The sequence below is a fragment of the Pollachius pollachius genome (assembly GCF_949987615.1).
Source record: "Pollachius pollachius genome assembly, chromosome: 1".
NCBI classification, from domain to species: Eukaryota; Metazoa; Chordata; class Actinopteri; order Gadiformes; family Gadidae; genus Pollachius; species Pollachius pollachius.
This window is the reverse complement of record NC_136934.1, coordinates 20624471-20648848: the sequence shown is the minus strand read 5'-3', so window position 1 is coordinate 20648848 and position 24378 is coordinate 20624471. Positions and strand designations below refer to the sequence as shown.

Below are 24378 nucleotides of genomic sequence, written 5' to 3'. Positions count from 1 at the left end.
TCCCTCCCCCTCTCTCTCTCTCTCCAGTGTGCCCATATGTTTTCCACCAGGTGTCATCCATGCAGAATGGCGGTGCCACCACTAGTTAGCGTGTCTGTGGTGTGTGAGCCTTTGTTAACACAGCCTCTCCTCCTGTCTGTGGCGGCGGGCCTGTGATCAGGGATTCAGTTGGCCCCTGCGGTGGCTCCTGGAGGCTCTCAGATGGAACCAACAGCTTGCCAACACTGCCTCGGCCAAACAAAAGCTCTCTATAGTGGCTTACCGCACCTAGTGCTGCTACAGCTGAGTTAAATGCGTGTGTGTGTGTGCTCATGTGTATTGGTATGGTTGTGTGCGTGTGTTTGTGTGTGTGTGTGTGTGTGTGGATGTGTGTGTGTGTGTGTGTCTGTGCACATGTGTACGTGTATGTGTATTGGTATGTGTATGTGTGTGTGTGTGTGTGTGTGTGTGTGTGTGTTTATGTGTGCATGCGTGCCTGTGTGTCTGTGTGTGTGTGTGTGTGTGTGTGAGTGTGTGTGTGTGTGTGTGTGTGTGTGTTTATGTGTGCATGCGTGCCTGTGTGTCTGTGTGTGTGTGTGTGTGTGTGTGGGGAGGCTTTCAAAGGCTGCACGAGCGATCGTTTAATTTGTGATGAAATTGAGAGCACCTGTGTGGCATCTGGGGCGGCCCAAGCTGATCGCCATATGTGGCCCCCCATCCCCCCCCCGACGCAACAATGGAGGCGGAACATCAGAACAATCACCTGCGGGGTAATTAGCGGGAAGGTTAAAGGGTCACGGCTCATAACTCGGGCTCGGTGTGTGCTTTGTTTGCTTTGCCTCAACCTCTGTTTCCCTTGGCCGAGCTGAAGGGAAGCCCGCAACAATACAACACAGCCATGAGAACCCGTAAACGCTGTGGTTCTGGAGCCCACTGCTCACGCTAATGAGCGGGTTGCAGTGCAACGGAGGGTGGGATGAACAGCTGAGCGGCCTCAGGCGCCTCGCCTGAGGAACTCTGGTTGACAGCTCGCTTTTAGTTGTTTCGCGATCTCGGGCAGGGTGGTGGTGGTACTGGCGAGGAGGTGGAGGTGGTGGAGGTGGTGATGATGGTGGAGGTGGTGGTGATGGTGGTGGAGGTGGTGGTGAAGGCGGGGTGATGGTGGTGGTGGTGGAGGGGGGATTGTTTCAAGATGGCTGTCGTGTGGTTGTGTACTGTATGTATCTGGCGGGGAAAGCGGTGAGAACGGTTCCTGAGGGAGCGCTCACAGGAAACACCTTCTGCTTTATTATCTTTCCTGCTGCTATCGCCGGCAGCCGCTGTCGCTCTCTCTCCGTCTCCCCTCCGCACTGACCTCCGTGGCCCGTTGCATGCACGCCATCCCAGCTAGGACCAGCTTTCCCAGGGGCTCCCACCCCCCACCTCAACGCCCGCATGCTCCCCAAGTCATGATTTACAGTATTCAGTCATAGTTCACCCCCCCCCCCCCCCCCCCCCCCCCCCCCCTTCCCCATCATGCATGTCTAACAGCAACTTCCTCATTCCAAACCCCCTCCTTAAAAAGATGAATTCAATTTAAAGTTGAATTTTACTTAACTTTAAGTTCATCATGAACTCAAACACTTAAGAACTTAAAGCTTCGGTAACACTTTATAATAAGGTGCCATAATAAATAGCAAACTAGTCATTACCTAACCCTTTGTTAATATTAGTTAATTGTTACTAAAATATCTATTTGGCACAAGTTAATAGTCTTTTTTCACTGGCCACAGAGCGTCGCTGGTTAGGGTTAGGGTTAGGGTCGTGTGTTAGGGTTAGGTTTAGGGTTAGGGTCGTGTGTAAGGGTTGGGTTAGGGTTATGCAAACAACTAATATTTAATTAATGATGAAAAAACTAACTTGTGCCAAATAGATATTTTAGTAACAATTAAAAAATATTAAAAAAGGGTTAGGTAATGACTAGTTGCCATTTATTATGGCACCTTATTATAAAGTGTTAACAAAATTTCAGATGAACTTCGCTCCCAGGCCCAATGGCACTTGGGCAGTACGCCAGACTGTGCTCGAGTCCCAGGAACAACAGTGCACAGGCAATCAGGACCATGTCAGCAGATTAATGAAGCCTAGGAGTCCTAGATGAGCAAAGACTCATGAGCACAACCTCGAGATCAAACTCCAGATGTGAGCCTATAACGTTGCAAGGATGCAACGGCCACAACTCAACTCGAGCAGAGCAAAGGCGGTTTGTTCCTTTCCTAGGTGTAAGGGTCCCCATTTGGACAATCTTCACTCGTTCCTGAACCTTAACTTCCTCTGCCTGCACCCCATATCACGCTTGTGTTATCTTTGTTCGATATAATCTTTCATCCCCAACGGGTCAGCCCCGTGCATGAATTGAGGATTAGGAGTTTAAAGGCGTCCTTCGACTGAACCCCTCTGCAGGGCCTTTAAACCCCCAGCGAGGCGGCGTCTGAGCGAGTAGGTATTACGGCACCTCATCAACAACCGTGAGGCCTGAGAGTGGTAATCCAACTTAAACCACAACTTTATGGACGCACATTCAGGAACAATCGTTCTTTCTACCAATGGGTCTACAAGCCTGGTGGGTAACTCTGTGTTACCCCAACCCCCCCCCCCCCACACACACACACACACACACACACACGCCTGGGTCTTCCCGGTCCTGCAGACATAACACCCTCTGTGGTGATATATGAGCTAGCAGCTTGGCTCTCACTGTACACTGCCAGTGAGACGCTGACTGGCTGCCGCTCTGTCACCATGGGAAACTGGCTTTGCAGTGGTCAGGTTTTTTTCTCTCTCCCCCTCCCCGGCGTTCAAGGACGTCCTGGTGTTCTTAAAGTTTTCAAGAGGACGTGGTCCACATATAAATAGCAGGAGAAGAAGAAGGAGGAGGATTTGCTGCACATCAAAAGCATCAGTGTTTTTATTTTATTATCACTTGTAGTCGATCTGTATCGTCCTCTGGTAACCATGACGACGGCCTGGAGGTGAATCAACACATCCTCTGGTGCACTTCCCTATGTTCCCCCCTTGCCATAGATCCCATCCCTGCACTTAACGACACTATAGCAGTACATGGAATAAAATAGAACAGAGAGAACAAAATAGAATACAATAGAATAGAATACAACGTTATTTTCCCCCATAGCTTTAAATCTTTGTTGGCCAATCAATTAAGTTAATGAAATTGTGTGAAAGGTAAACCATTTTACCTCAAAACAAGGCAAACCGTACCTTATAAAATTTTTGATTACATGCTGTGCAGGTAATCAACCAATTTTATAAGGTAATCAACGATAACAATTGTATTTTAAACATAATTGTATATTAAACTTTCAGAAAAAAAGTCAGAAAACAGAGGCTGGATAGAGACTGTTGACTATGCTTTAAACCTTCCTACCTACAGCTGAATCATAAAGAGCCATAGTTTTTCTTGTTGCGTTTTAGCTCCCTAATCTACAAAAATAATACTCGCCCAACTATAGCCTCCGCTGATATGAATTTGGTTCGGAAAGGGACATATATTGGGCTTGATGATACGCCTTAAATCATTGTTACCACGCTTTCATCATCTGCCACTGGAAATCAGTTTCCGTGTACAAAACCTACATTTCTCAAGGTGGGATAATTGCATGTAACCCTGGACTCTTGACAGAACATTATCTGCACATACTCCCCCAGCGGGGGGCTTCCACGGCTGTCCCCCCCGTTCGCTGACGCAGCTCGACTGTTAATCCGTCAAACAGCATTTCTGTCTCTCCTCGGAGCCGGCCAGCATTAACGTTGAAATATATCAGCATGCTGACTCCTCAGCGGTGAAATGAACTGTGCAGGACTATGGTTGGTTTGCATTCACACGTTGCACATGAACAACATGTATTGCGTATGTGTGGCATATAAAAGAGTGTTTTGGGGGCTTCAATGACAGCTCCTTACCCCACCCTGGGACCAGTACGTGTGCAGTTCCTCAGTCTGTGAGGAGAGCAACACATGAGTCCAGGGAGCGGCCGCTGACAGATGGGTCATCAAAGGTGCTTTACTGCCATCGTGTCTCACACACACACACGCACAGAAAAAACAGTCACTAGTAAAACAATGGCAGGAAAGAGCTGGCTGGTCTCCAGGAGATGAGCCACAGATGAACATCTTGAAGCAGGACTCATCAGCCTGGTGCTGGGGGGTGGGGTTGGTGGGGGGAGGGGGGGGGGGGGGTGGGGGGGGGGAGGGGGGGGGGAGGGGGGGGGGGAGGGGAGGGGCTTCCTGTTTTGACCTCCCAGTGGCAGGGGCTTCGCGTGCCAACATGGGATCAGGGTCCGAGACATCTTATGGTTTGTTCGCGTCTTATTCCTAAAGTCGTGGGCAATCTGTTGGTTTAAGTGAGGAGGCATCCCATAATGAGCCGGTGGTGAATGGAGAGCCCGACAACAGAAGAAGGCCCTAGTTTGGGACAAAAAAGTTAGCGAAAAGGTTTCCAACGCGGACGCCATCCTCCCCATATGGCCGGGGATGGGGTGGTGCTGGTGACGGTGCTAGTGGAGGTGGAGGGGGGGGTCTGGCACCGATACTAATCTGCTGCTTGTGTTTATAAAATAAACAGGACCCAATACCAACCCCCTGCCAGCCTCCCGGGGTCTCTCCCGAATCCTCTCACCCCCTGTGTCTCCCATAATGCATCTGGTTGACCTAGGACCTGGACAGCTTGAACTCTGCTTCCTGCATGCTGCACACACGGATATGAAAGGCAGAATGCGCTGGTCGCCCAACATGTTTTCTGCCCACAAAGAGAAGACAAAACTACAAACGTATCCGAGTGGAGCCGACATGCAAGACAGCCGACAGGGGAAGCCCGACCCAGCCCAGGCCCAAGCCAGTGGTAAACATTGGCTTGCGCAGATAGACAAAACAAAAGGAGGCGTCTGACGGCGTGACAATGAGGCTGCAGCCGTGAAACACGTCTCCACTGATTGCGGAATTGGTGCCCTAGGCCAATAAGAGTGACGGTATACGCTATGTTATCCATCCAAATTCGGTCCCACCACGAGTCAACTGGACTTAACCCAGCCCTCCCCAACCCCCACCTACCCCACCCTGACTCAGTGGGAGCACCCTGAGCCCCCCCAGTCCCACTGATTGGGGGCCTGAGACGAGATAAGCCTGTGGTCTGCCTCCGTCAACACAACAGGCTGGCCAGGGCGAGTAGGGTTACAGACAGGCCCTCCCTCTGGGACCCGGGTGGAGTGGGCCTGGGCTGGCCTGGCCAGACACAGGCTGCTGCTAATCTGCCCCCGGCCCGCCTGTTGCCTGCTGATGCCCACCATCTGTGTCTGTAACTTCATCACCTACCAGCCAGGAGCTCTCCGTGATCACCACACACACGCACACAAAAGCACACACAAACAATATAACAAACTCCCCCCCCCCCCCCCCCCCCCCCCCCAACACACACACACACACACACACACAAAAATAGCACAAATAGACACTTACAAAAACAATAGCACCAACTCTCTCACACACACACACACACACACACACACACACACACACACACACACACAAACAATAGCACAGACTCCACACACACACACAGGCAGGTAGACACCCCTGAGAGAGGTATTTAGCGGCTGGATCTCTACACAGGCCTTTTGGTTACTGATCATCAGCGGAACACACAGGCCTGAGCAGGGGAGGGGGCCGCAGGACGGGATAAGCCCTTGAGAAGAGGGGATCAGGAGGGCGGCAGGCCAGCTGGGATCATTCGCAGCCGGTGATTAGGGAGATACAGCCGTCGTCACTGGCCTCTCTCTTGTTGTTGTAAGGGCAGTAAACGTCGAGGGCTCCAACAGAACCGTGATTCAAGCCAACAGATGAGCTGATGGAACTCCGGCCTTGAGTTCACCTGCAGGGAGCGGGGAGCAGCGGTGCTCGAGGAGGAGGGTTGGGAATGCGGCGCGCGCCTCACGCTTCAGTCACCTGACAAGACTCTGCAGCTACAATCACGCTCAGCCTCCAAGCAGCGCTCAACCCGGGGGATGTAGCGGGGTTCAGAGGTCAGGAAGGGGAGGGACGGAGGATAGGAGGGGCAACCCCACTGTCAGAGATTTGCTGAGACAGCTTAAGCCCAGACAACAGCCTTGAAGAGGCCGCAGGTGTGCAGAGTAACCCCCCCCCCCCCCCCCCCCCCCCAAAAACACCCAAACACCCACAACCTCTTCAGGGTGACAAGTCCACTAGGCCTAGCCCCGAGCAGGCGACTGACTTCAATTATTTACAACCTCACACACTCTGGGCTTTTAACCTGCTTGCCCAGATCTTACCTGATAGAAGAAGCTGGAGAGTCTTGCTGCCGTTTCAGAGGACATCAACCGGCTGTTTCTAGAAGCCCGAATTATTCAATGAGAATACTTTTTTGTTTTTCTCTGCAAGAACTGGATTTCCCTCCTTGGAGTCACTGGATGGAGATCTAAAAAGTTATAAGTACCTGGGAACTGTATTCCAGTGAACTATTGTTATTGATAGTTACATTTCCTCACTCACCAAGTATGGCCACTACAGGATACAAACTGAATAAAAGCCAAAGAAATGCTCACAAAAGCCGGATAATCATAAGGGAAAATAGCCAGTGGTCAAACTCAGGCCTGAACACATTAGGAGCCCTAATGCAAGTCTGTTTGGAATACAGTTGATGTAACCATCTATCAGAGTCCACTTACGAAACTTTGTTTAGAAAGACAGCGCTACCTTATTCTTCTCAAGAGCGACTTTAATGGGCCAGAGAATGGACCGTGCCAAGGTGTTGAAATATATATTAAAAGTATAACATAGATGTATTAATTCTGCATTTAAGAACGAAAACTATTCATCATGACGCCAAGATAAGAGATAACAAAACATAGCGTATGATGGATTTTTGTTAAACATTTGAAGAGGAGTGCTCCGTGTTTCACAGAGAAACTCTGGGATAATTGAATTTTCCACGCTTGCTTTGGCCCAGGATCACGGAGACTCATGTCTTCACTCGCAGCAGTGAATAACCCTTTCATCCCCTTGTCCTCCTCCCTCACGCATTGTCAGACCTTTTGGATTAGATACTCACTGGGATACCTTTATACCTTAACATGCTGTTACGGTATAACTGTGTGTTTCTGTGTGCCTGCGTGTGTGTGTGTGTGTGTGTGTGTGTGCCTGTGCCTGTGTGTGTGTGTGTGTGTGTGTGTGTGTGCGTGTGTGTGTGTGTGTGTGTACCTGCATGTGTACGCGCGCCTGCGTGTGTGTGTGTGTGTGTGCACGTGCGTACGTGCTAGTGTGTGTGTGTGTGCGCCACACGCACACACGCACACACACTGATTATGCTCTGGCCGACACCAACCCACCACCACCATCACCATCAACACCACCACCACCATCCCTACCACTGAAACCACCACCAACACCATCACCATCAACACCACCACCACCATCCCTACCACTGAAACCACCATCACCACCACCTCAGCGAGGGCACCAGCCCGGGTTGCTGATCACACGACGGGGATCACAAGTCGCTCTTTGACATCCCTCGCCTCCCCAGTGCCCAGTGCACCAGGGAGGTGGAGGAGGTGCTGGTGGTGCTGGGGGAGAACGACGTGCTCCTTTTCCTTTTTTAAAAGCTCCCATATTTCCGTTGACGGGCGAGATAAATCAGATCATTTCTGGGAGCCGGGACGAGAGCACAGAGGAGGCCTTCTTGGTCGTCCCCCTTTGAGATGTAAATGCCCCGGTTGCCCTGAAAGGGGAGCAGGTGTCCGCTGGGCCCAGAGGGGAAAGCGTGACGGTGCATGAATTCCACAGGGAGCCGCTCAGTTAACTGTTGCGGGCCTGCATTCGGGCGTCCACATAGCCACCAGTGCATCACACTACCTATTTACCTACTGCTGTGGTCACAGTGCCTCGAGGTAGGTGGTACTATGCAATGAGTGTACGTGGGCGACAATACCAACACCAGTACATCACACTACCTATTAAACTTCTGAGGTACTTCTGAACAAGGAAGAATGTCCACAAGCACATGTGTGTGTGTGTGTGTGTGTGTGTGTGTGTGTGTGTGTGTGTGTGTGTGTGTGTGTGTGTGATTGCATAATGAAAGTAAGTACACATATAATATTCCACATCAGTCATGCACCGCCTCCAATGTTGTAGCCTAAACAGATGGCCTATTCACTCGCATACATTCTACATAAGGTTAACCTAAATGACAAGTCTATAATGAAATGATCCTTATGGATGAAGAAGCTTCTCTGCGATCTCTTGATCTAAATCCCCTAATTAGTACTTTTACAATTGCCTACTGCGACGCATGCCTCGGGCCGGACTGACCCTGGACACGGCCTACAGCTTTACGATCCAGATGAGCTACTAGGCTTATTCACGTTCACACGGCTAGTAATTTCCTCTTGACGGGGAAATTACGACACCTGAGGCACAATGTTGGTTCCAGTCCAATTATCTGAGAGCTAATGGTGGTGGGCGGTAGCATTTGACACCAAATTAAGAGGACCATGGTAAACTGTTGTTAGTCCAGTTGGCTTCAGGGAGCTACACGTTACCTCCGGAGAGATGAGCTCATAGTGAGGAACGACCACTCTATGTGAAGAAGAGGTCAAACTTTAGCCTCGTAAAGGCCTGGTTTAAGTGTTAGGAATGACCCTCTTTCGCCACCTGCTGAGTAAATATTGCTACTGCATAACAAAGTATCTCAAGACTCACTGAGCTCTGAAACAAATGTAGTCATTTTTAAGTCTTATAACATTAGCTGTAACACAAGGATAGGCTGAAGTAAATAGAAGAAACACCTCATATTTTAGACAAAACTTTAATTGTAAAATCCAAATAGTGAACAGCTTTTATTTATCATGTTAAGCCTACTCTGTTAGCTGCAAATGGCAAAGAAATAACCAGTCTCCCAAGAGTACAAAAAATGGCACTAAGTTAATACCAAAATGTCCCGATAGTCCCAAAATAAGTTCATTAAAATCACTTATAAATGCTTCCCTTGATGCGAGTGATGGTCAGAATATCATAATGGCAAAAAAACGAATTTTTAATATCTACACAGACAATTAAATTAAACAAATATATTGGCGAAACAAAACAAAAGAAGCAGACAACGTGGAGGGCTAAATCTCTCTAGTCCTTCTGTTAAACATTCAGAACGTATTGCTTAATGTAGGTTACCTGGGGAGACAGAGTGGAATGACTCAGGATTACATCTGCAGCCACTCGGGTGCTTGTAAAAATAACGACTAAATCTGAATCTTAACAAGGAGAGATCAGTAACTTTGTTCACCCAATTATTGATTGTGTCAACTGTCCGTCTCGACCGTGATAATGGAACCTCCCATCAGAGAACGTCCGTGATAATGGATCCTCCCATCAGAGACTGTCCCTCTCGACCGTGATAATGGATCCTCCCATCAGAGACTGTCCCTCTCGACCGTGATAATGGATCCTTCCCATCAAAGAGACTGTTCATCATGACCGTGATAATGGATCCTCCCATCAGAGACCGTCCATCATGGCTGTGATAATGGATCCTCCCATCAAAGAGACTGTTCATCATGACCGTGATAATGGATCCTCCCATCAGAGACCGTCCATCATGGTTGTGATAATGGATCCTCCCATCAGAGACTGTCCATCATGACCGTGATAATGGATCCTCCCATCAGAGACCGTCCATCATGACCGTGATAATGGATCTTCCCAACTGGGCTCCTCGACTCCCAGACAAACGAGTGCAATTCTCTCCAACAAGAGCGGCAACAGTTCCCCTCCCCACTAAATAAAAACTAATAGTATTCCCTTTCCTGTGCTGCTCACAGGTACTGGTAGTGAATCATCTAAAAGTGACAGTGACTCCATTTGCTTTGGGATTTCTAGCGTTTAGAAAGAACGAACAAACATGACCCCCCCCCCCCCACCCCAGAAGAACGGGTCCAACTGGAGGTGTGAGAAGGACAAGGAGGGGCGGTGGTGTTGGTGGGGCCGACCTGCCCAGACATTACAGGAATTACATGCACAGATATATATGGATACATAACGCAGATTTGAAAAAAAGTGATTAGCCCTCGGGAAGGCCGGAATGTGTGGAACAGTGAGGAATGTTGGTGGATCAGGGCTATAATGACATAGTGCTGGTGTGTAGTGCCTTGCTCAAGGTTAGATTCCTTGGCCGTTCTGCTCACCTGATGAAACTCGATAAGAATGGCCGAGACACTTCGCCCGTTTACAAACCTCCCAACGCCCCTGGAAGCCCGACGGATGTCTTAAGTTTACTGTTGTGTCAAATAAATATGGGTCAAAGTAAAACAACACACAACGCAATCCGGCAGGTTACAAAACACCTCAGAGTGAGCTTGCTGTTTGAGCTATAATAAAGGGTTAGCTTCATTTCAATGTCCTGAAACCAAAGTATACATGTGATTTAATCGACAGTAACATTTTGTAACATTTGAAGAAAAATACTATAAGAACAAACGTTTGTTTTGAATTGTGTGCTCAGCATTGAAACAGTAAAACCCAAGACTGCCCTCTGGTGATTACAGGAGGAAATGTTCAACAAGCTTGTAACAGAAGATGACATCACCAGTGTCTGATTGAACTCGACAGCATGGATTGTGACCATAAATGTGTAGCAGAAAGATCAGACTGTATGGGGAGCTTTCATCAACCTCCCCTGAGACTGAAATGCGCTGATGACGGCCTTGCATACAAATCGCTTAGATTCGCACATTAAAAAGAAAAAGGAAATGATTAGAGGTAACAAGACCATATTGACTAGGGGAGCTATGACCACATGGATATCGATTCTTTGACACTATAGCATAAGCTGCTTAATGTAGGTATGAGACACAACATTGGGTACAAACAATGTGGTGTCGTCATCGAGCAAGCGTGATTAAAAATAAAAATTATTACCTCCCATTCATAAACGCACGTAGTGGAGTCGGCTGCGGTAACGTTTGGCGACTGTGCTGTCGCCCCTGTGCTGGTGCGGGTGTTAGAAAAGGGAAGGATGCTGGTTCCCCGTTGGGGCCGTAGAGGGCGCTACAGGTAGGTGTCCTGCTCCGTGCTGCTCAGGCTGTGGGTGGACCTCTGGAGGAGGGACTCTTTGGCAGTGAGCGGGGGTTCTATTGGGGGTGTCTGCTGCTGCTGGGCCGGGTCAGGCCCAGGCGTGGGCAACGGTTCTGCTGTTGGGGGGAGCGGGGGCTCCGGCTGGGCTAGGGGGAGGGGCTGGGATTGGAGGGGCAGAGTGGGGAGGGGCTGGGAGGGGAGGGGCTGGGTTGTGAGGGGCTCGGTGAGGAGGGGCTGGGAGGGCAGGGGCTGGGTTGGAAGTTGCTGGATGGGGAGTGACTGGGAGGGGAGGGGCTGGGTTGGGAGGGGCTGGGTGAGGAGTGTCTGGGAGGGGAGGGGCTGAGAGAGGAGGGGCTCGGTCAGGACAGACTGGGAGTGGAGAGGCTGGGAGGGGAGGGGCTGGGAGGGTGGGTGTGTCTCGGTAAAGAGCAGAGGCTGGGCTCGGGGGGTGGGCTCCTCAATGATGGGGTACGGGTTGGGGATGGGCTCCGGGGTCTGGGAGGACTTGCGGCTGCTCTTCTTCTTCTTCATGCTGCTCCGGTCCTCCCTGCTTTTGGAGGCCTTCTTCATCTGGGGCGTGGGCGGGGGCACCGGCACCACGATGGTGGGGTTCTGCTGCAGGTCCTGGCGCCGCGGCGGCTCCGCCAACATGATGACGCGGGCGCCGTGCATCCGGGGCGGGGACTTGAAGTTCAGCTCGCCGCGGTTCTTCTTCCAACGCTTCAGCTGAGAGTGGTGCTCCCGCTCGATGTCCCGCGCCGACACGGGGACCTCCACGATCTGAGGGACACACACACACACACACACACACACACACACTTTACTTACTAGTTAATCCACAGCGACACACTGAATTGAGACCAAGGTGGATAGGAGCAGGGAGGGGGTCAGGCCTCCATCTCTAGGCTGCCTACCTTTAGGCAGGGAGTCAAACACCCACACCCACTAGACTAGGATTCCTGGTGAACACTACTAACCCCAAGACATCCAACACACCAACCAATCGAATTAGACTCGCACTAGGGCGGGGGGGGGGCTCTGTGCCTTCTAAGCTTGTGTGTCTCATCATTCACAGTTCTACTCCCGATCCCCACTGTAAGAAAATGCCAAAAGGCCCCGGGGGCAAATGTGAATGTGTGGCCAGCCGTGGTCTGGAAGAGGGAGGCGGCGATGAGAGAGGCCATTGTCTGCCTGGACACAGACCAGGAAGCAGACGCTGGGCGGCCCACACTCGGAGCCTCTGGAGGACTTCAGCTCGTCTCTCGCTGACTCTTCCCTCCGCTGCCTCTCTGAGCGACCATTCTTCTCCCTCACGAGCGCTCCATTAAATCGTTAGCTATGAACCGCCGGGCCCCTGCCCGCTGCCGAGTGCTGAGCTGCTCCGAGTGCAGTGCACCTCGTTAATCTGTCCTCTGATTGGCCCTCTGCTTTACACAGAGGTTCCCTGGAATGTCTTCGAAGTTGATCTTTTTTTTTTACCCATGGTTCAGATCCCTTAACCAGCGGTGGTGTGTGAAGGAGAGGGGTTGTGTTGGGGGGGGGCCCTACCTCCCGGGCCAGGAAGCCCTCCTGCATGTAGCGGGGCTCCAGGGCTCGCAGCAGCTCCATGGTCTCGTACTGGCCCTGGCAAGCCTTCAGCTTCTCACGGCTTCCCAGCATGCACTTCAGCAGCACCAGGCCCACTCTGAATATGATCTTCACCCCTGGGATGGAGAGAGAGAGAAAGATAGATGTCTTCAAAGTTTGGATAGGTGGAAAATACCACACTTAATACATAGTTAGCTTGTGTCAGTGAAGTATACAATTTAAAGGGTGATTCCGGTGTAAAATGGATCTGGGATATGTTTTGTATGATAACGAGTTGAAACGTTCGTTTTGGAGCACAAAAACCGCATATAGACTCTTTCTTAAGTTGGCTCAACCGTTGATGCCATTTTGTTTTTAAGACTCGATAAGTAGATTGGCGAACACAGAGCTTACGTGTTGCTGACGGATGTCACAATCTCTGTGTTCGTCAATCTACCTATCGAGTCTTAAAAACAAAATGGCGTCGACGGGTGATCTACTGATGGCATTGTGTGTATAAAATGTCCTTTTTAATAAACAATCTGTACACTTACAAAGTTCTCAATGCCTTGTTTTAAATGTTAAGACCCTTATTATACTACCAAAGAAGTGTCGGGCTACTTTTAGCCTTTTAAGTGGTTTAAAATAGCGATTTAGTTTTTACCATAACCAGTGCCCCCATCGTTCCAAGTTTATAGCGTTTTGATAGAATCGGCTAAAAACAGCCAACTGAAGAAAGCGTCTATATACGTTTTTTGTGCTCCAAAACGAACGTTTCAACTCGTTATCATACAAAACATATCCCAAATCCATTTTACACCGGAATTACCCTTTAATTAGGAAGGAAAAAGTACTCTAGACCTAGCTAATGAAAAGAACATATGCTGCAGATTAAAACTGCAGCTCTGTCTGTCTCAGACACACACACACACAGACACACACACACACACGGCGTAGAGTGCTGCTGTAGTGTGTGTGTACCGTCACAGAGGAACATGTCCCAGACGCGCAGCACCGAGGCCCAGGGCAGCGTTCTGGAGAAGGCGCACATGAACCACTCCGTCATGTAGAGGATGGGGTCCATCTTGTGCTTCTCCAGGTGGCGGTAGGCCAGCGGACAGACGCGGCGCAGCAGGGCGTACAGGATCTCACCGTCCAGCTGGATGGCTTCCTGTAGGCCCAGAGCACCCGAATGATCAGCACGCAGCTCTAACACCTGAACTAAAACACTTTATTACAAAGGGATTAACAAATACTATTCTGACAGCTGATCAGTTCTGTACAATATTGAACTAAAAATCATTATGGAAAAAGGATTAACAAACACTATTCTGACACGTGATCAGTCCTATAGAAAGTTGAACTAAAATAGTTATGAAAAAAACAAGATTAACAAACACTATTCTTAAACAGTTTGTTATGGTTGTTGGTTTAACAGAACTTCCATGACAGCGGTGAAAGTTTTATGGCCGAGCTGGCAACCATCACGTTTTAATAATATACCGTGATTCAACTCTCATACAAGGCATTCACTGGGCTCAAACACAGCTGGTCTTACAGGCCAGTCTCGAGGATTAAACCTCCTTCCCACTATAATTTGGTCCTGAGCTTATCACATTTTGTTAGAAATTTCATACACACATCAACTCACACAAGTCAAACACACTCTGAATACCATTTAGAATACTCTGTTTAAGCATTCAGCGGCACACATTTTATTCTTGGCCTTACATTGAACAATGATATATTTAAACGTCTCATTATCTCAGTAACACATTGAGAGCATTGTGTTCAACATTTTGTTCCTTTGATGCATGTGCCATGCAGAGGAAGCGGGCCTGGGAAGCAGCGCTGTGGTCGGCCTCTACACCAGGCAGGAGCCAACTTGCAGAACTCATCTTACTGGTCAAGTCATCTCTGACGTGGCTCAACCACTGGGATAATGCTGCATTACACCCCGGGCTACGAGAAAAGTACTTCTGCTCGTAGCCAGCCAATTTCACCTCGTGAGTCAAAGCCACAGAATTCCTTCCGTACATTTTCACATCAAATCCCTGTACTCAAGGTACGAAAGCCCAGGGCGGGTTCGCTCGCACTTGGTGGCAAATAAGGAACTTATTAGTGGAGTAGGATCTGAGATCTGAGAACACGGGGCCCTGCCTCGTGAGTCCAGCAGCAAGGGGCTCTGAGCTTACCAGGCCGGGGCTGTAGTAGCCAGGGAGATACTTCTCACAGATCTGGACCAGCACCCAGAAGGCGTCCTGTGGAAACAAATAGCCATGATGTCAGGGAACGCACAGTTGCAACATCGAGACAGCGCTGAACACGGGAGGCTGTGAGTCACACGTTAGATTACAATGCACAAAATAATAGAGCACAGAAAAGAGTTAGAAAGGAAAACATTTAAAAATAGTACGTAGCATCATTATCCTAGCTATCTTTGTTGTAGACGGGATATGGGTTAACCTAGCAATTTTAAGTGCTTGGCTCTTATAAAAGTCTGGATGTTCTATGAACATTCTGGATGTACAGACAGCAATATCGCTGTTTCTCCTTCTTCTGACAAATGTACTTATTGTAAGTCACTTTGGATAAAACCGTTGGCTGAATGCCCTAAATGTAATGGAAATGTAAAGAATAAGAAGTGAAACAGGAAATGAAAAAGGAACATACAATTGAACCTTCTGCAGACATGACGGACCAATTCCAAGGTATTTGCGGTCGTTTAGTGTTTTTACAAGTGTAGAAACCTTTTTACACATCCGCATGTGAGTAACGCGAGCATTTACAGTGTATTTCTATGCATATTCCAGCGTTATATCTTGGAATACTTGGTCTTTTTTATTCTTAATCAAAAGATATGTAGCTTTTTAAAATCCTATTTTGTCCTAAGTGTACTCTCTACAATCACACTCATTTCCCATCCATGATTAATTAAGTTAGTCTTAAACTCAAATGCATCCTACTGAATCCTCATCGGTCCAGAAACAAGGTCATCACAGCCCTCAAGCCCTCACAACACCATTCCTCACTTGCTGCATGCCTTCGCACTTTTGCTGCTCCCCACAGAGTGTGTGAACTGTTTGTCGAAATCATGGATGTGATTGGAGGATTTACGATGTCACTCATGCGGTTCCTATTTCCCACCCTCCTGTGGTTGTTGTTGGGGTCGTGTGCGAGCTTGACGCCTGTACCAACACGTCCACGACCCTTCCGCAGAAGGCCAGGGTCGTAAACGGCATACAACCGATCCCGAAAGCTTCCTTCACTTCGAGGAGCAGCAGCTCTGCGGCGGCCATGTTTGACAAGAACAACGCGTAGGCTTCATGTCCATCGCCGAACAAAGACTCTAAAATGTCCTCCCTTCACACACGGCGCATCATGGCCTCTCTACCAAAGGCCTTAACCGGGGCCTTGATGGAGTTGCGCTGTGGCCTGGGACAGTGTTTAGAACCTAGCCTAAAAATAGCCCAGGAGCCCATATGGGCGGTGTGTTTACACAGATCACAGAGACAGGGCCTAATAAAGAGAGGCGCGGTGTTTGTACAGTCATCCAACTGCTCACCTCGGCAGGCATGTTCATGAGGAGCACGGCGGCGATGGGGGCCTGGGCCTGGCAGTAGCCCTCCTCCGGCCGGTACAGCGTGTAGGCCTTCAGGACACGGAACAGGTCCTGCTGCCTACACACACACACACACACACAAACACACACACACAGTAAGAAAGAGACGGGTGGTTGAAAGAGAGGGAGGTGAGGGAGAGAGAGGATGAAAGAGAGGGAGGTAAGAGAGGGGGAGGGGGAGAGAGAGAGAGAATGATCGTGAGAGAGGATGAAAGGGAGGGAGTGTGAGAAAGGTAAGAGAAGCAAGCAAGGGATGGAGAAAGACAAAGACAAAGAGAGAGAGACGGCAAACGATAGGGAAAGAGAGCAAAGAAAGGAAGCGAGCGATCCAAGTCGGAAAGTGGAAATGTCCAGCAGGACATTTGCCATCCCTTCCATTGTGCGAGGACTCACCCGTGGCCTCCGCGCGACACAAACATCTCGTGGAAGGGAAACTGGCGGTGGAGGTCCTTCTCGATCACATCCAGCCACTTGGGGTCTCCTGCCTCGCTATCCAGCTCCTGGACAGACACATCCCCAGCGTGTTCATCTCACACAATGGCTGCTATTTTAGGGATTTCTACGCATTTAGGAAGACCATGTTCATACTTATCCATCTATCTATCTTTCAATATATGTATGAGTCTGTGTGTCATAAATATACATGGATAAAACATTTTCAACTAATTAAAACAAGTAATTGTTGCAGCCCTAGATGCATGAAACAAACTTAACACAATACGAACACAGCAGGAGGTGTGATTGAGTGGGCCTACCTGGAACTTCCCCTGGTTCTGCTCCCTCTTCACCTTCCCCCCAGACAGGTAGAGCCAGGCGCGGCCCCTCAGCGCGGGGGGAATCCCCTTCTGGCAGCGCAGCCTCACCTGGAGACCAGGGCCATGACAGCGGTCACAACACAGCCCCACCACAGGGTGAGCATTCATGCCACCAACCCTCCCACTCAGGGAAAGGCTCAACATCGATTATGTGGAGAATGAAAGCCATATGTAGAGTCATGTGTCGCTGGTATTGAACAGAGAACAGAACCGCTTCTGCGGCTGCAGTCTGGATAGTCTCAAAGTGACTCTCCATCATAAGTGTCCCATACTGTCCCTTCTCAATTGTCAGATTGACATTAGAGAAATATTGTAGAAAAATACTGATTGCAATACAACCGACAACATACTGTAGAAGAATATATAAAAATCATCAGTATTTTTCTACAGTATGTTTTAGGTTGCATTCGGTAATAAATGCCAAGGCTTCCTTTACACTGAAAGCCTAAATCTTTGATTTCAGTTGTTTTGCTCAGATCCCATTTTGTGGTTGGGCTGTTTGTTTTGTGTGGCTGATATGAGATTCCAGTGTGAACTTGTCAGTCTGAAGCAACCCACATGTGAAGACCAATAACAAGGACTTCACCCGCAGCACGCATGGCAGTAAATAGGGAGGCCACTGAGGTCAGCGTTAACGGTGTCATTTCTAAGTGGATGTGCAGCAGTATGGTGGACCAGCTGGGGACATTTTCACACTGGTTGATGATCTTATAAACTGATAATTTTTTCTTTTTTCATTTCTTATGCCATTACATTTGTTCACAACTAATTGTGTTCATTTAATAACCCTAAAAACAAAACTACAATATCATGCAGCATGAATTACATACGACGATGAGGTTGCACGTCAAAGAATCCAACCTGATGAAAAGAATTTGATTCCTTGTGATTGGGGACAGTTTTGGTCGCAGTGTGAGCGAGGCCTTAAATGCAGAGAGAAGCAACAAGTGACATAATAATATAAAGTACATATTTGAGTGCTAACAGAAGAAACTGTATAATGAAACACAGATGTCGGTATAGCAAGAAATTGCAGACTGAAAATTGCTTTTGGGCTAACATTAATACCAAAGAAATCTGGCCTGCACACAGCATGGATCTGCATGTGTAACACACACACACACACACACACACACACACACACACACACACACACACACACACACACACGGTTGGTCTTCAGACAAAGTTGTGTTATAAGATCTTCAGTTTTTGGCTGAACTTGAAAAAACTACTCAGCTGGAGGAGCAATAAACTGCCAAAGAAATCGGAAGTGTGGGGTATTTTTGAACTGAACTGGAAGACATGAAACAGAGAAAGGCCGTCTGGACTGGATGCCAAGGAGGTGATGGGCTTCTTGGCACTCATGCAAGGCAGAACAAGGGTGCGTATTGAATACTTCTTGGCTGCCATTTACTCCACCATGACAGTGGGGACTATGCAGGCTGTAAAAAGTACAGACACACACCGAGCTAGAAGTTCATTCAAATCATTCATTGGTGGATCATGAAACCTGGCAGGAATGTCTGATACTACGGGGGGGGTTGACATGTTATACAGTTAGCAAATATAAACATACATTTTGTTTCTGGGCATGAGCAACTATATTACTGCGATTGACGGACAACCACAATATCACTTTGGAAAAAGTTATAGTTTTCTTCATCCCCAGAAAAGCCCTCCTGCGCTTCTATGTCACTACAAATATATTCTCCCTCCTTTGTGATGCCAGGATCTGAGCAAACTCTGATATGAAATAGCCCCTGGTAGCTACTGAATCTTTCCGCAAAACCCATAGACTTCTGCATCTCTTCTCAAAGTAAACTGTTCATCACACAGGGTTCGGTTCACTAGGGTACCGCACTAGGTACTTAAGGCTGCTGACCAATTTACGTCAGTACTACAGAGTACCTATTCCAAGTTAAATCAATTGGTGATGGGCGAGAGAGTAGGCTACAGTATACGTTAGAGAGAGAGAGAGAGAGAGAGAGAGAGAGAGAGAGAGAGAGAGAGAGAGAGAGAGAGAGAGAGAGAGAGAGAGAGAGAGAGAGAGAGAGAGAGAGAGAGAGAGAGAGAGAGAGAGAGAGAGAGAGAGAGAGAGAGAGAGGGAGAGACACACACAAAAGGTAAGCACGCCTGCAGCAAGCACCGAATAGGTTATGGTGTGTTCCTGAATCCTCGGACGCCGGCCTTCCGAGTCGGAAGTCGAGAGAATCTCCCAGCTTTCTTGGATTTCTCGGAGGCACGCACCTTTTTGTCTTCATCTCTTGGAATTCTGAGAGTATACCGAGATCAGTGATGACTCTCTCAACAAAAATGGCTGCGGCCGTGAAGAGATTTATTTTCTTTGTATTTGTACCACATTGGTCATTTTAATGTCGATTTTAAATGCTTTTAGACACTTGATTACATTGCTACTTTATTACGGTCACCAATTTGTGCATTGCACAGTCTTGCTGTGCGTGCAATACAATGTGAAGTTGTGTTGTTTGTTTTCGGGCTGGTTTGCTAAAGAGGCCAATGTAGCTTACAATAAACAACGACTAGCCAATTTCATGACACAATCACAAAGACAAACGGGAACGCTATAATGCTCCAAGACCGGAAATGACGTAAAAAGTGCAACTCGGAAGGCTGGCGTCCGAGGATTCAGGAACACACCATTAAACCCGCCTTGGGCCCTTGAAAACTTGAAAACCTGAACTAGAAGAGATCACCTGAATGATTCCCAAAGTGCCTGCCGAGGGGACGGAGAAGAATCCTGGCAGGCTGGATGAAGGCATGGGGCGCTGGTTTAAAGACCTTTAGTCCGCCGACATTGTGCCCAGATTTCCGTCGCACCTACGCAATCGGATCTGAATGAGAGCAGGACAACTACAGAATGTGGTCTGGCTTTTCAGATCACAATGTGCGCAACATCTGATCTTGGGGGTCTGCTTAGCCCAGGAGGGAGAGCGGGTTGACAACCGGAAGGCTGCTTGTTTGATCCCTGGCTCCTCCTAGCCGATTGTCGATGTGTCCCTGAGCAAGACACCTAACAGTTACTGCTCCAGGCGAGCTGGCGGTCGCTTTGCATGGTGCACATCGCCATCATTGTGTGAACATGTGTATGATTAAGTATGCATAAGTAAGTTGCTTTGAAAAAAAGCGTCTGCTAAATGTCATAATGTGAAATACGATCTGGGCCTGACAGTTAATGCGTCCTGGCGTGGTCGGTTGATTAAAGTCGCATTGAACTGACGAGTCACGTGGTTTGCTCCACAGGGTGTGTTCGTGTGGTGGACCCGTCTGCCCACACTTACAGATGACAGGGAAACCAGCTAATGAAACTTGATTGTTATATAGCGGTTTTAGGTAGGCTCTGCATCGAACGCAACCAAGCCACACAGTCAATGGAGGCATCACTCCACAAGAGAATTACTGCACAATGGGATCATACTGCAATATCGGTATATATATATCGTCCATCCCTAATTCCACCTGTTCGGATTGAGTAAAGATGTTCATGAGTAGTGAACTAGCAGTTTACGCCTAAACATGACTTATTCTGCCTCCCTTCTGAGATATATCACTCATAAAATAGGCTCCAAAGGCAAGGAAAACAATACATGTATCTGTCAGTGTGTGACGCTGTAAGCCCTACTTTGATACATTTCTTTGAAGATTACTTCTTACCTTTTGAAATTGTTTTGAATATATATGCTGAATATGTGCGTTTAGGCTGTTGGTTTGTGTGGACTGCTTTGGAAATTGTTTCACTTGTTTCTTCTATTGCACATGAGAGGGTCATCCGAACAATAAGGGTTGAACCCCCTGTGCACACGCAGAGGGTCAGCCAATTAATTAGTACAATAGAATGAATAAGTAAATCACTCTGCACTTTAATATACCTTCAAAGCTCAGTGTTGATACACTTCCTAAACATTCCCAGAAGTAGTTTTTTGAAGGTTTTACAAGGAGTACAAATTAGGAAAATATAAACGTTCTCTTTGTTCTGTCCAGTTGTTCAAAAATGCAGTTAAATCAAATTGATGCTATGATTTTTCTCAGGTGCACCTCATAATAATATTAATAATTTGTCTAAATACCAATTTAAGATAATTCCTCAAAATAGGAATATCGCAAAAGGGTTTACAATGTGGGCGTAGACCGGCAAATCACACAGTAGGCCTCAACCCTGCATTTCCATTAGACAGCTGTTTGTCTTTCTGATAGAGCACTCAACCCTCTGAGGAGAGCTGTATACACACTGTACGTGTCCAGTAGCAATAAACCCAGACACACAACCATCACCTCGACAACAAAGTGTGTAGGCAGTTACCAAGTCAATCACTTCCATTCCAAACTCACTCAATTCATGACTGTTTCCCTTTACACAGCATCAGCGAGTTCACTCGGGGGACTACAGTGAGAGCAAATGACAACAAGCTGTGCCCAGAGCGAGACAGGGAACTTCACAACAGTGTCTGTTATGCTTTGTCAGCTGTGCTCCACCCTGCTTCTCAGACTGTCACTCTGTCACATGATGCGTGGGGTGACTGTAGAGAAAGGGATGGATCGTGTTCCGGCCTGCTGCTGACTCATGGAAATAGGCAGGAGTTGCATACTTGCGGAGCCATTAGCGAGAACCAGCTAGGCAAGGGAGTAGGCCAAGTGGTATGATACAGACAGAGGCCTCCTATTTGAGTAATTGAATATTGACACATGGCTGCCATTGTGTTTGATAGCTTTCCTAGCAAATACTCAAGGCTACCGTATTAAAAAAAAAACACTCAGTGGCATAAATGTATTGTGCTGCTAGCGTGCGTACAGCAAGACACTAACAAATACATAATTACCGAAATACATTAGCAATTCAATATTTGTACCAACGCGCTACAGGCTAAATGGAGGACAAATCTCCTTGCTCTGACCTTGTCGTGACGCTTGACCATCCATTTGTCCCAATGGCCAAGCATGTCCAGCCATTTCACCTCTCTCTGCCTGAGCACTTCTGGAGGCACGTCCTGGGACCTGCAGAGAGGAGCGGTAGGGAGCAGAGATAAGTTATAGTGTGAATAATTTGTTAAACTAATTCAATAGCCCAGACTTAAAATATTCAGAGAGCAGGATACATTTAAAGAAAACAAATTGATGAAATAGGCTAAATGCCATCTAGTAGTATCAGGAACTAAGAAACAAATTGGTCAAGCTTATATATAAATATGTCATTTGACAACAATCTAAATAAATTAAGCATTTAAATAGTTTTGCATCAAAGAGCACGTGGTTCAGCCTGTTCCATGATGTAATTAATGCTTGTACCACTCAGCTCCAAGAAGAAGCCATGAAGATCTGACATTTTCAAACAGAAAAATTAAATATAGCCATGGATAGGCTGCATTCTGATGTGTGCCTGATGTGAAGCTCAACCATGTCATTAACTGATCAACACAGGCCTGTAATTGTAGGGTATGGAAAGTCTTCAAAGAGAGGTCTACTATAAATCATGGGCAGTGCAATTTATTTAAAAGGAGGTAGCCAGACACTGTCCAAGAACATTGGATGCCTTGAGACTATCAGGTCGGGACATGGTAGATTGCACCAGCCCAATGTCGTAACAGTCCAATAAAACACCATGTCTGTGAAAACCTACACAACTTTTAGCCAGAAACGGGACTTTAGTAATGGGGCACCAGGGTTGTGGCACAGGGCAAAGTCACAAACTCCAGTAAACCTTACGTCAAGCAGGACGTCTCAGGCCAGGAAGCCCTTTGCTGAACTCTGATTCCCTTAATTCTCAGGACTGTTTCGTAGCCATTAGGTCCAACAAAAAGGAGTGAAAATATCACTGAAATGTGCTTGTGCATATTTAGTTTAAAAGCACAGAAAATAGCTTACAATAGCTATAACAAATAAAATGACATTGACATGATTTTTAAGTCTTTTTGTTATTGTAGTATGATTGTGTAGTATTGTAGTATACTGTAGTATGATTTTTGTTATTGTAGTATAAAGCGACGTATTGAGGACAGCACAATATTCGCCACGTTGGATTGTGTCGTAGACTTATCCAATCTAAAGCGATGACATTAATTCATCTCATCATGCATCACTCACTTAACTTGTCCCCTTGGGAGACCACACGCAAACCAGACATATGCAGCCAGGGAATACATTCCTTTGGATAACTGATTAGTCCAGGCCGTATCAAGCCAATAACCACAATACAGGTCAACCTCAGCGAGGGGACGTTTGTTGACAGCTGGGACAGAAAAAACGAGTGGTTTGAAAAGTTGTACACATGCAATCTATGATCTGTCTCCTTAGTTATCCCACAAACCGCCTTGCGTTGCGTGCACATAAAAACACATACGGACACCAACTTAAAAACCATGTCTACAAAGTTCAATAAGTTCAACTACTTACGACTCCTCGGAGTACTTCTGCGCCCCGCCGATGAAGCCGTACTTGTCGGTGTGCCGCTCGCTGACGAAGCCGTTGAGCTCCGAGTCGGAGCCGAAGGAGCTCTCGTCGTCGATGTGCGTGTGGCTGCTGCTGATCGTCCTGATGCTCCTCGTATCGATCGACTGACGACCGTTCTCTATCCTGGCCATGGTAGCCGCTCGGCTAACTAGCTCCGCTAAGTAGCTTAGCTACGTCAACAAGCTTGACAGCTCAAACTTTCAGCTCTTTTTCAGGAAGCATGTCGGGTCGAGAAGCCGCCCTATCATGTCCTGTTCGCGGCCACAGCTTATCGTTAGCTCGGTAAAATAAGAAATGCAGTGTTAGGCGAACACCGACATGGCAGACTGTACCAGAGAGGTGAGCTTTACTTTTCCCACTGGCTGAGCTGGCTCGCTAGCTACCACTTGCTAACGTTGATGCTAACGTCAGCAAACATTAGCTAGTAGGCAGCTTTAGTGTGGATACAACAAATATCACCGGGAAGGTACTCGTTTAGTTCAATCCTAGTCAAACCGTTTTACTTTTGATCGCCCAACATGTTACCAGAGCGCACATATCCATCTTCAAGATAGTTTACTTATCTAACGCTATTCTGCTTCGTTGTCACCCACTCCTCGACTCCTAGACATTTTGTGCTCCTCCGGTCTCTCGACCCTCCCGTCTCCTCCGGTCTGTCAACACTGGAGCGGAGCGCCCCGCTGCTCCCTCTGGTGACCCACGGAGGACTTGCAATTTTTATTAAGAGTGCACAATTAATACTTTGACCATTCTGCGATCCTTATCAAAATTTAGAGCAAAAAATATGGAGGACAA

At 47.7% G+C, this 24378-nt stretch overlaps 1 protein-coding gene across 1 annotated transcript; it reads right to left on the bottom strand.

Annotated features, from left to right (window-relative positions):
* Positions 1-8844: 8844 nt before the first annotated feature.
* Positions 8845-24224, bottom strand: tbc1d10aa (TBC1 domain family, member 10Aa). The gene is made up of 9 exons (XM_079747881.1): positions 23527-24224; positions 22032-22131; positions 17059-17166; positions 16697-16803; positions 16247-16361; positions 14877-14942; positions 13663-13852; positions 12664-12818; positions 8845-11895 (listed from the first exon to the last, which is right to left on the bottom strand). The coding sequence occupies exons 1-9, from the start codon at positions 23712-23714 to the stop codon at positions 11089-11091; spliced, it is 1836 nt and encodes a 611-aa protein (XP_079604007.1). The 5' UTR covers positions 23715-24224; the 3' UTR covers positions 8845-11088.
* Between the last annotated feature and the right edge of the window lie 154 nt (positions 24225-24378).